This window comes from Acinonyx jubatus, chromosome D4 (assembly GCF_027475565.1).
Source record: "Acinonyx jubatus isolate Ajub_Pintada_27869175 chromosome D4, VMU_Ajub_asm_v1.0, whole genome shotgun sequence".
Taxonomy (NCBI): domain Eukaryota; kingdom Metazoa; phylum Chordata; class Mammalia; order Carnivora; family Felidae; genus Acinonyx; species Acinonyx jubatus.
Genome location: NC_069391.1, coordinates 23,871,029 through 23,882,903, shown reverse-complemented (window position 1 = coordinate 23,882,903; position 11,875 = coordinate 23,871,029). Strand labels below are relative to the sequence as shown.

General features: G+C 41.5%; 1 protein-coding gene across 1 annotated transcript in view; it reads right to left on the bottom strand.

The window, feature by feature from the left end:
* Positions 1 to 10,013, bottom strand: part of PTPN3 (protein tyrosine phosphatase non-receptor type 3) — a 148,292-nt gene extending 138,279 nt beyond the window's left edge. Inside the window, exon 1 of the mRNA XM_027034793.2 lies at positions 9,796 to 10,013. Coding sequence (XP_026890594.1) covers positions 9,796 to 9,844 — 49 coding nt within the window. The 5' untranslated portion in view covers positions 9,845 to 10,013. The remainder of the gene's footprint in view (positions 1 to 9,795) is intronic.
* Between the last annotated feature and the right edge of the window lie 1,862 nt (positions 10,014 to 11,875).

Sequence of the window (11,875 nt, the reverse complement as noted above, 5' to 3'; positions counted from 1 at the left end):
GACCACAGATATAAATATGAAAGATAATAAAACTTCTAAAAGGAAGCATTGCAAAATATCTTAATGGTCTTGGGGTATGCAAAGATTATTAAAATAGGATACAGAAAGTATAAACCATAAGAGAAAAGCTTGATAAATTGGATGTTATTATTATGAATGACTTCTGTTCATCAAAAGCACCATTAACAGAGAAGGCAAACCACAGACTAGTAGAGAATATTAGCAATACACATATATCTGACAAAAGACTCATACCCAGCATATATAAAGAGCTTTTACAAATCAATAAGAAAAAGCCATACAATCTAATTTTAAAAATAGACTGCAATGATTGTTGCCCAAAAGAGGATATCTGAATATCAATTGCTTATGAATAGATGCTCAATATCATTATTCATTTGGCTAATGCAAATTAAAACTTCATGATCCTCTGAAGGGGTATATAGGAACTCTGTAACTATAACTGCTCAGGAAAAAGTCTATTAATCAAAAAAATTATTAACAAGGAAAAACAATAACAGCAAACTCATAGAAAAGAAGATCAGACCTGTTACCAGAGGTGGAGGGTGGGGGGAGGGAGAACTGGAAGAAGGGGGTCAAAAGATACAAATTTCGGTAGTAAAATAAATAAATACTAGGGATGCAGTAGACAACATGAGGACTGTAGCAGATTCTGCTGTAGGATGTATAGGAAAGATGTTAAGAGAGTAGATCCTAAGTGTTCTCGTCACAAGGAGAAACATTTTCTGTCCTTTTTTCTTTCCTTCCTTTTTTTCAAAAATTGAATCTGTCAATTATTTCTCAGTAAAACTGGGAAAGAGCCCCCCACGTGATGGTCTATCCTCCCCCCATCACTTGATGTAATTAAAAGTATTAACCTAGCATTAACAAGGATATAGAGCAACTGGAATTCTCGTTGTTATAAGCATTTTGGAAAGCTGACAGTATTTACTAACGTTGAATGTAAGTAGATCTTATACCCAAACATGCCACTTTGTGAATACCAAAGACCAGCACATTCCTATGTTCATCAAAGGACATGTATGTGAAGATTCTTCGCAGTTGAACTGAAAACAACTCAAATATCCAGTAACTGTAGAATAAAAAATAACTTGTGATGTATTTATGCAATGGAAAACTATCTATGAAAAAGAACAAACTACTGCCACACACAGTAAGGAGGATGAATCTCATAGACATAAAGTCGAATTAAAGAAGCCGGATGCAATTGAGGACATGGACGTGATCTCTGATTCCATTTGTATGAGGTTCAAAAGAAGGCAAAACAAATCTGTGGTGATGAAGGGCAGAATGGTGATTGTCTCTGGCAACAGGGAGTCTTCTGGAAGGCTGGATGTTTATTTTCACTATATATACATATATATGTATATATATATGTATATATGTATTTATATATATAAATATATATGTATTTATATATATAAACATATATATATAAATACATATATATATATACATATATGTGTATGTGTATAACAGACTCTTCTTCCCTTCCTTCTTTATCTTCTCCCTTCATCCTTGTGTGTCTCTAGAATCTGACAGTTTATTAATTTTACATATTTTAGTGTCTGTTTGATTAATTCTACTTCCTTGTGTATTAATACTCTTCCTTGACATTGTTGCTCTTCTCCCAGTGTTGGCTTTCCTCAAATGTTCTTGGCTGCCTACTCTTCTTTGACGTTGGAAGTCCCTGGTAGGCTAATGGTTCAAGTTGCTTCCCATCACTGTGGGGGGGATGGATTATGTGCTCATGGTTGTCCTCCAGCGTGGAGGTTCTTGGACCCACCCCTTGAGTTTTCTATGAATTTGGGGCTTCAGAATCTGCACTCAGTGCTTCCACCTGGGAGAGATGCTGCTGTCTGTCACTCATTACAGTGAAGGAGGAGGAAGTGCTGACAGGTCTAACTGCTTCTCAAAGTGGTTCTCAAATCTCCGTCTCTAAACCAGCAGTATTAGCATCACCTGGGAACTTACTGGAATTGCAAATTGTCAGGTCTCACCCCAGACAAACTCTGGGGACGAGGTGCAGCAATCTATACTTGGACCCATGCTCCTGGTGACAGTGATGCCCCGTTGAGTTTGAGGACTGCTGTCTTGCAGAGAACCTCAGTTCATTTCCTGGACGATCCCTCTCTTCCTTCACCTTCACTGTTTCCACTGCAGGATGCTTGCAAGCATTTCAAGCTAAGATTTCTTCCTTCCTCTTTCTCAGTCCAATCCCAACTACTTTCTCTCATTCAGAAATTCCTGATAGTTTCTGGTGGGTTGTAGCCCCCATTCTTGATTTCCTGTGTTCTAATAGATTTTTATTTTTAATCGTGGTAAAATTTATATGACATAAAAGTTACTATCTTAACTATTTTTTTTTAGTTTTTTAAACGTTTGTGTATTTTTTAGAGAGAGTGTGAGTGGGGGAGGGGCAGAGAGAGAGGGAGACACAGAATCCCAAGCAGGCACCAGGCTCCGAGCTGTCAACACAGAGCCCGATGTGGGGTTCGAACCCACAAACCTTGAGGTCGTGACCTGAGCCAAAGTTGGGTGCTCAACCGGCTTGAGTTACCCAGGGTCTCTGCTATCTTAACTATTTTTTTTTCAAAATGTTTATTTTTGAGAGAGAGAGAGAGAGAGAGACAAATTGCGAATGGGGGAGGGGCAGAGAGAGAGGGAGACACAGAATCTGACGCAGGCTCCAGGCTCTGAGCTGTCAGCACAGAGCCTGACCCACCGCTTGAACTCACTGACTGTAGATCATTACCTGAGCCTAAGTCAGATGCTTAACCGACTGAGCCACCCAGGTGCCCCTATCTTAACTATTTTTAAGTGTAGAGTTGAGTAGTGTTGAGTACATTCACATTGTTGGGCAACCCTCACCACCATCCATCCCTAGAATTTTTTGTCTTGCAAAACTGAAACTTAACACCCTTTAAACAACAACTCCCCTTCTAATGAATTCTTTAAACATTTTTTCCCCCTGTCATTGAATAGAATTTTGGGTGGAATTTGAGTCAGTAGATGCATGTCCCTTGAATGGCATCTTTTGTGTGTGTGTGTGTGTGTGTGTGTGTGTGTGTGTGTGTGTGTGTGTGGTTAAATATACATTACATAAAACTTACTATTTTAACCATTTTTAGGTGTATAGTTCAGTGGCATGAAACAGATTATGTTGTGCAACCATCACCACCATCCATCTCTAGAACTTTTTCTTCTTCCTAAACTGAAAGCTCGTACCCATTGAACACTAACTCCTGGGGTGCCTGGGTGGCTCAGTTGGTTAAGCTTTGGACTCTTGATCTCAGCTCAGTTCTTGATCTCACAGTTTGTGAGTTTGAGCCCCATGTTAAGCTCTGTGCTGACAGTGTGGAGCCTGTTTGGGATTCTCTCTTTCTCTCTCTCTCTCTCTCTCTCTGCCCCTTCCCACTCACATAGCACATGCACTCGCTCTCTCAAAATAAATAAATAAACTTAAAAAAATACACTAAAAAAAAACTTAAAAAAAAAAACTCCCATTCCTTCCTCTCTACCAGCCCCTGGCAACCACCCTTATACTTTCTGTCTCTCTGAATTTTACTACCCTAACCACCTCATAGAAGTGTAATTATACAGTATTTGTCCCTTTTGTAATCATTTTTTAAATGTTTATTTATTTTTGAAAGAGAGAGACAAAACGTGAGTGTGGGAGGGGCAGAGAGAGAGGGAGACACAGAATCTGAAGCAGGCTCCAGGCTCTAAGCTGTCAGCACAGAGCCTGATGCAGGGCTCAAACCCATGAACTGTGAGATCCTGACCTGAGTCGAAGTCGGTTGTTTAACAGACTGAGAAACCCAGGTGCCCCTGTATTTGTCTTTTTGGTGATTGGTTTATTTCACTTAGCATAATGTCTTCAAGTTTTATGTTGGAATTTCCTTTCAAATTTATGTTGGAATAGATTGAATAATACTCTGTTGTATGTATATACCACATTTTGTTTTTCCATTCATCCATCAAGGATGCCTGGGTTTCTTCCACTTTTTGTCTATTGTAAATAATCCTGCTGTGAACATGGGTGCACAAATATCTCTTCATGTCCCTGCTTTTAATTCTTTCGGGTATATAGCCAGATGTGGAATAGCTGGATCATGTAGTAATTCTATTTTTGATTTTCTGAGCGACCACCATACTGTTTTCCACAGCAGCTGTACCAGTTTACATTACAACTATGCACAAGGGTTCAAATTCCTCCACATCCTTGCCAACACTTGTTATTTTCTTAGTTGTGTTTTGTTTTGTTTTTGATAATAGCCATCCTAACAGATATGAAGTGGTATCCCATCAAAGTTCTGATTTTCATTTCCCTAATGATTAGTGATGTCGAGCCTTTTTTTCATGTGCTTATTAGTCATTTGTATATCTTCCTGGGAGAAATGTCTATTCTAGGACTTTACCTGAATCTGGTTGTTTGCGTTTTTGTTGTTCTTGATATATTCTGGATATCAGTGCCCTAGCAGATGTAATTTACAAATATTTCCTCTCATTCTATCAGCTACCTTATCGCTCTGTTGATAGTGTCCTTTGATGCATAAAAGTTTTTCATTTTGATGAAGTCCAGTTTGCCTGTTTATTCTTTTGTTGCTTGTGACTTTGGTGTCTTATCCAAGCAAATCAGTGCCAATTCCAATGACGTTGAGGCATTGTGTTTTCCTCTCTGAATGCCATCTGGATCCAACCTCTAATAGCAATTTCCAGTTGTCTGCTAGTTGAACATAAATATCGAACTTTTTCCTACCTCTACTCTGCCTCTGCCATTAGTATGGATATTTTTAAAAAATATTTATTTATTTTGAGAGAGAGAGAGAGAGAGCACAAAGAGAGGAGGGGCAGAGAGAGAGGGAGAGAGAGAATCCCAAGCAGCTTCTGCATTGTCAGCACAGAGCCCAATGTGGGGCTCAACCCCATGACCCATGAGATCACGAACTGAGCTGAAATCAAGAACTAGATGCTTAACCACCTGAGCCATCCAGGCTCCCTTAGCCATCCAGCTATCCAGCAATTTCTCTATCAGTTCAAAGTGTAGATACAGCTTCTCTCTGATGAAAGGCTTAGGCAGGCTGGAGTAAGGTCAGAAATCGGAATGACCTTGATCTTAACCCTGGTCACACTGAAAGGGGCCTGAGAATAGTAGAATGGGCAGAGCTTTGGGAATAAAGGGAACCTTGCTCAAAATCTGGGGTTACAGCCTGCCTCTGCCCCACACCTAGTGGGGTGACCCTGAGCAAGTTCCACCAATTTGAGTTTCAGTTTTTATCTTTTATCTTTAAAATGGGGATAGTATTACCTACCCTGAGGTGTACTTGTGAGAATGACAGATAATATAAATGTCTCGCTCTTAGAAGCTGGGAACTCTGATGACTGATTCCTTGGTTGTCACCCGGTTCACCCCCCTCTACTTGGCCTCTAGCCTGTGAGCATCTCCGGAGGCCAACCTAACACATCTTCCTCTCCAGATCCCAACACCTGATCCCAAGCCTGGTCATTTTAAGGACCTCAGTAGGCATTTGCTCAGTGAATGATTTAGAAGATGAAAAAACATTTCCTTGCAACCTGCCTGAAAGTCACATCATGGTCATGGCAAGCAGGTGTGAAGTCTGAGTCTGAGGGATCACGTTGAATGCATTGCACCTTGCACCCTGCTGACTTCCTGCATTTTTCCTCTTTGAGTACATTACTTTCCACATTCTGGATGCTGCATGATGCCCACCTCTTCCTCTCTCTTCTTTCCTGCTGCTGTTTTTTTTTTTTCCAAGTGGAAATGATCCAGCACCAAAGATAGAATTTTGGAAGAGGTTTTGGTGGACGTGAAAGCCAGTCCCAAATGTTCTGATTTCAGCACTGCAAGTCTGGGGTCTGGGAAACTCTCGATCCTAGGGCTTCCTGAGAACAGTTGGTCACTCTAAACAGACAAGGGGAAGCTGACTGGTGGATACACCGACTACAAGATTGAGATCTTTTGAATTCCCTCTAAAGTTTGGTTAGATAGGTTCTGTAGGGTTCTCACAGGTGACATTGAACTTAGTACTTAGATGAGCATGGTGTAGATAAGATTTTCATTCTGTTTTCATTCAAAGTTTTATTCTCTGTACAAAGCAATCCCACTGGCCACTTAAATTATAGCATGTAATATTTCTTAGCACAGTCAAGTGGCTGAAATTGAGACTGGGCCAAAAAATGTATTAATTTTGGATCCTACCTCCTTTTCTAAACCTATTTTCAGACTGCAATTTGCTCTCATCAAAACGAACCATTCTTTGGTGAGGTATTTGCTCAAAGACAGGTCTTTATGAGTAATCTTTAGAGAAAGAGGAAGCAGGTTAATTTTACGCTAAAATCTGTTGGATGCCAAAGGCGGTAGGATATGCAAAAATAGGAGCTTAAGGTGTTTAAAAAAAGACCCACAACTTTTCTTCCCGGTTACTATTTCTGAGTTCAAATTTAGTGGAAGATCATTGCAATCACTTAGCTGGAACATGATCAGGCAGGGAGTTTACATCCTGGTACATTCATTATGATCTCTCACTGGGCCAGTGGCCTCCACATGCTGTTTCCTGGGGTCCAGACCCTCCCTTCTGGTATTAGCCACCCACTCAAAATGTCCAGCTTATTTGTTTTGAATTTTTTAAGTTATTATTATTATTTTTTTTTTGAGAGAGAGATGGGGAGAAAGAGAGAGCAAGAGAGCTTGGGAGGGGCAGAAAGAGAGGGAGGGAGAGAATCCCAAGCAGGCTTCATGCTATCAGCGCACAGCCTGGTGTGGGGCTCACAGCTACCAACCGTGAGATCATGACCTTAGCCGACACTTAATTGACAGAGCCACCCGGGTGCCCCCAAATGGACCCGGGTATCCATTTCACTGGCTATTCCACTTCTCCCAGGGTGAATTCCAAAGGCATCCCAGGCTTGCCAGAGACTATCCTCAATGGGTCCTATCAGCTTGCTTCCTGGCTCCCTCCCGGCTTCTTCAGAGCCCTCCCCTTATTCACATAATATAAACTTAAATTGAACAATTTTAAACTGAACAATTCATTAGCACTAGTACATTTACAATGTTGTGCAACCATCCCTACTGTCTAGTTTTGGAACATTTTCATCACCTTAAGCAGGTTGCTCTCCATTGTCCTCCCCCCCCCCCCCCCACAGTCCCTAGCCACCATCGTTCTGCTTTCTGCCTCCATAGATGGGTCTACTTTGAATATTTCATATAAATGGAATCATACAATATGTGACCTTTGTGTCTAGCTTCTTTTCTGTAATACAGTATTTTTTAAGTATTTATTTTGAGAGAGAGAGAGAGAGAGAGAACATAAGTGTGTGAGGGTGGAGGGGCAGAGATCGAGAGGGAGAGAGAGAATCCCAAGCAGGCTCTGCTTGATCCCTTGAACAGTGACATCATGACCTGAGCTGAAATCAAGAGCTTAACTGACTGAGCCACCTAGGTGCGCCTGTAAGAGGTTCATCTCTGTGGTGGCAGCATTAGAAATCCATGCCTTTTTAGTGGCTGAATAATATTCCATTGAATGAATATACCACATTCTGTTTATTCATTCATCTGTTGATGGACATTTGGACTGTTCCCATCTTTTGGCTCTTGTAAATAGTGCACCCATATACGTGTATTTGTCTGAGGGCCCGTTTTCAATTCTTCTGGGCGTATCCCTGAAAGTGGAATTGCTGGGCCGTATAATAATAATTCTGCATTTAATGTTTTGAGAAACTGCCAGACTGTTTTCCTCTTCTCTCTCGTGTTTCAATGCTACAATATATTCAAGAGAATTTCTGTCATAGTATCATTAGAAGACGCCTTTAATTGTAACAGGCTGTATACGTATCTGAGGGTAGAGATGATGTCTTATTCTTCTGTGACTCGCAGGTGGGCTGGTATAGGGCTTCCCAGAGAAGGTGCTTAATAAAATGTTTGTGGAATTGGATTGACTACAGAGGGATGAGACACAGTTTTATCCTTGAGGAAAAGGTGGTGTAGGTGGGGAAGCTTTGAATACAAGTAATGAGCTAAGTGGAGGTGGAAGGTGGGTGAGGCACAGAGGAGCTTACCAGCTCATTTGGACAAAGGGAGAGAAACACCAGCGTCATAGAACTAGTAATCCGTATGCCTGGCTTCTGTGGCTGCTTTGCCTTTATCTAACTCATTACGCTTCTCTGGGAAGTTAAATTCCCCTATCAAATGAAAAGATTGCATATTTTAGTGATATTCAATTTTTTGGTTTCCTTTAAAGCAGTGGAAACTTTGTTTTTCCTATGAACTCACAGGGGAAAGCCCCGTGGGGCCGGGGTATGCAGCTTGGGGTATGTGTTTGAGGACAGAGAGCTGAGGCGGAGGCCAGAATGCAGGGCACCCTTTATCCCTGCAGCCCCGAGGATCTTGGCAGAACCCCAGGATTCCAAGATTCCAGCACATTCTGAGCCTCCCTCAGTGGCTGTGAGAGACCTCTGTTCTGCAAAGATTAAGAAAGCATGAGTGCACGAAGTACATATTATTTTGTAAAAAATATTTTTTTCAAGCCATAAAGGAGAGCTTAAAGGTTGAGGTAACCACAGAAGCAAGAAAAGAACAAAAGTTCTTTCTTTATGAAAAATTATAGTGAGTAGTATACTTGGTTAAAAAGGGAGTGCCCAATCTCCTTCTCACCTCCTCATCCTTAAAAAGAAAAGATATTGTGGGTTGACTTCATGACAGAATTGTCAAATGTTTTTGCTTTCCTAACCAAACGGATTCCTGCACCATGAGAGCATTTCCTCTGAAAACGTCCCGTTCTGAACCCATGCCGAACATGTCAATGGGCAGGCTTAGTCTTGTTCTTACTCTCTGGGTTTCCTTTTCTTTCTGTCTCTCTCTTTCCCCGGGAAGTGTTTTGAAAGTGTAACATTTACACTGTACCCTCATGTTGTCTTTTCTCTCTAGTTCTTTGCTTTTGACTTAGCCTGCAAAATTGGGGGTTAGCCGAGTCCCCCAGCCATTTCCTGACACGCCTGTTGCGTTGACAGGCCGTAACCTGTCCCTCAGCAATGGTCACTGCTGACGCTTGCCTTGCTTTGGTCTTACCGAGTTCTTTCTTTCTGTGAAGCTCATTTGTAGGCCACGCTTCTGCAAATATACTGCCTGAACCTCAAAATCTCTTCTCTTTGTTCAGGTTGAGGCACAGAAGTTATTCAGGCACTGAGGATGAAGATGGTTTACACAGATGTCTGAATTTGCCGGAAAACATGTTGTTCTTAAGGTGAACATTAAGTGAACATTCCTACTTGCTGTCATAGAAACATAGTTTAAGCAGTGTGACCACAAACATTATTCACATTCTACTATTAACCCTCTCGTTCATATATGTGTGTGTGTTTGTATGTTTGTATATATATATATATATATATGTATATATACACACACACATATATATGTGTATATATATACATACACACACATATATATGTGTATATATATACACACACACACATATATATATATATATATATATATATATATATATATATATTTGGTGGGGAAGGGAGGCTCTTCTTGAAATTCTAGAACTTTTCAAACTGTGTTTCTAAACAATGAGCACCCCTTTGGTGGCATAGTGCTATTATAAAAATAGCAAGGATATTCAGCTTTATTATCCCTCCGATTTTTCCTGCTTAACCTTTGCTTTCATTTCAAAATGGGCATGAATATACACACTGCAATATTTCCACCATCCCTTTAAGTGCTTTGTTAATTTTAAGGGAACTTACGGTTTTCCGGAGTCTGTCCGCCTGACAATAATCCCTCTTGCTCCACCATGATGCCGCCCGACTGATGGAGAATTGAATGCTATAATCCTTTAAAGAGCACTTCAAAAGTGATTTTGGAAAAGCTGAAGTCTGTCTTGTAAACCCCAGAACTTGTCTCCGAAATCTCGCCTCGATCGGCTTCCAAAGTATAATGCAGCATGATTATTTTCCTCTGGGGAAAACCTGTGAAACAGGTCTCCAAGCTCCTTTGGATGTGTCAGAGTTTTAATTGATTCTTTACCATGTCGGTCCACCCCATAATAGCAGTGCTACGCACAGGACGTGTTTTACGGGAATAGTCACCCCGAGCTTAATTTGTTGTTGCACGGCAGGCAGACTATTTCACAATGAAAATAAATCTGTTTTGTGCCCTGAGAATTTCTTTCTGGTGAACTGTACTCTCTTATATAGAGAGCAGAATCCTTTATAGCATCCAGTTAGCTCTGCTGCGGCCACAGGGAAGACATAGTCACTGTTCCTTATCAGTTCTAGAAAAGCATTTTGGTTGAGAAGATGGTTACCCCAGAGCTCTGATCCTTGCGTTCATTTACTTTCTTCTTGCTTCTGGAATCACAAGACAGAGGCGATCCACAGGCCCTTATTATAATCTGTGTAAAGCAACCTCCTATACATTATCTCATTTTGTTCTCATGGTCACATTATAAGGAAGGCAGGGCAGGCATCATTATGCCCATTTTACGGAAATGAGTCCTAAAGGAACTTGCGACCTACTCAGGGAGCCACAGATAATAAGCACCGGGCAAGAACTAGAAAGCAGATACTCTTTTTAGTAATTACTCTTTTCCCTGGAGGACAGCCAACACTGTTCTACCAGGAACTGGCTGCAGCAGAATTTCTTTCCCCAGTACAATTTGTTTATTCATTCAGTCAACAAACATTCGCAGTGAGTATGAATTTGGGAGCTCAAAATTCAAGTCTGCTGAACAAAGGTAGCTTTCTTCTTTTATGACTGCAATTAAATTTTCTCCTGGGTCCTCATTCGTTCCGGTGGTAGAAACGATTGAATTCTAGGCTTTCTCAACTGGCTCAGGGAACTCCTGTCCCTTTTTTTCCATGATTGTATATATAAGTTCAAGCCACTGAAAGTTGTGTGTGTGTGTGTGTGAGAGAGAGAGAGAGAGAGAGAGAGAGAAAGAGAGAGGACACGTATGGCCTTCATGGGTCTTTCCATCCTGACTGCTATTGAAACGTGTAGCCCATCTGGTTTTCAGACATTTGGAAAGTGCTGGCATTCGTTGTCATGTGGTGTTTATGTCTGTTTAAACTCGATCTTGAGGCATCTGTAGAACCGTTGGCTGTCTCTCTTCCAGCTAGCTTCTGTGTCCTCCTTGTAAGTGCGGGAGGTGTTTTGTGGCTCTCCTGAGCTACTGGGAGGCTCTGGGGGGACGCCATAGGGCTATCTGAAGCCCGCTTGGCCTAGCCTTGTCATATGTCATTTTTATTCTGAAGCTGCTTCCTCCTATCCTACTGTGCATGGGGGTGGGGAGAGGAGACTGTCTCCCCATCTCCTCAGGTACCACCTAGTGTGAGGCACAGGTCCCTTTGCTTCTAGGATGCACCGAACCAACCTGGGCTGTATGTGATATCCCTAAGCACAAGCATACCCCTCATCCCTGGTCTTAGCGTGTGGGGAAGGAGGGCAGTGCACTGTGCTGGCTGACTGGAAGCATGTGTAAGGTGCCACCTGTATGTTTCTCAAAGACATAAGCAAACACTCTACAATTCTACAATTTCCTTGCTATCCAAGCTGTTTGGTGCTCACAACTTTGGACAACTGATCTGCACTAAGATCCAAGTGGAAAACCAAAGGAAACATAATGATAAAACAATTACAATTTTGTATCTGTGATCTCATTGGCCTTCTCCACCTCAGCGAAAGCTAGTAGGGTTGTCTCCATGTGGCCCCTATAAAACCCGGGTGACTCCGTAGCCTCTTCTAGGCACCGTTGCATGCTAAGAAACACCCATCTGGCATCCTGAAATAATCTGAATTTTTACCTCTGCTTCTCAAAGAAGCCCT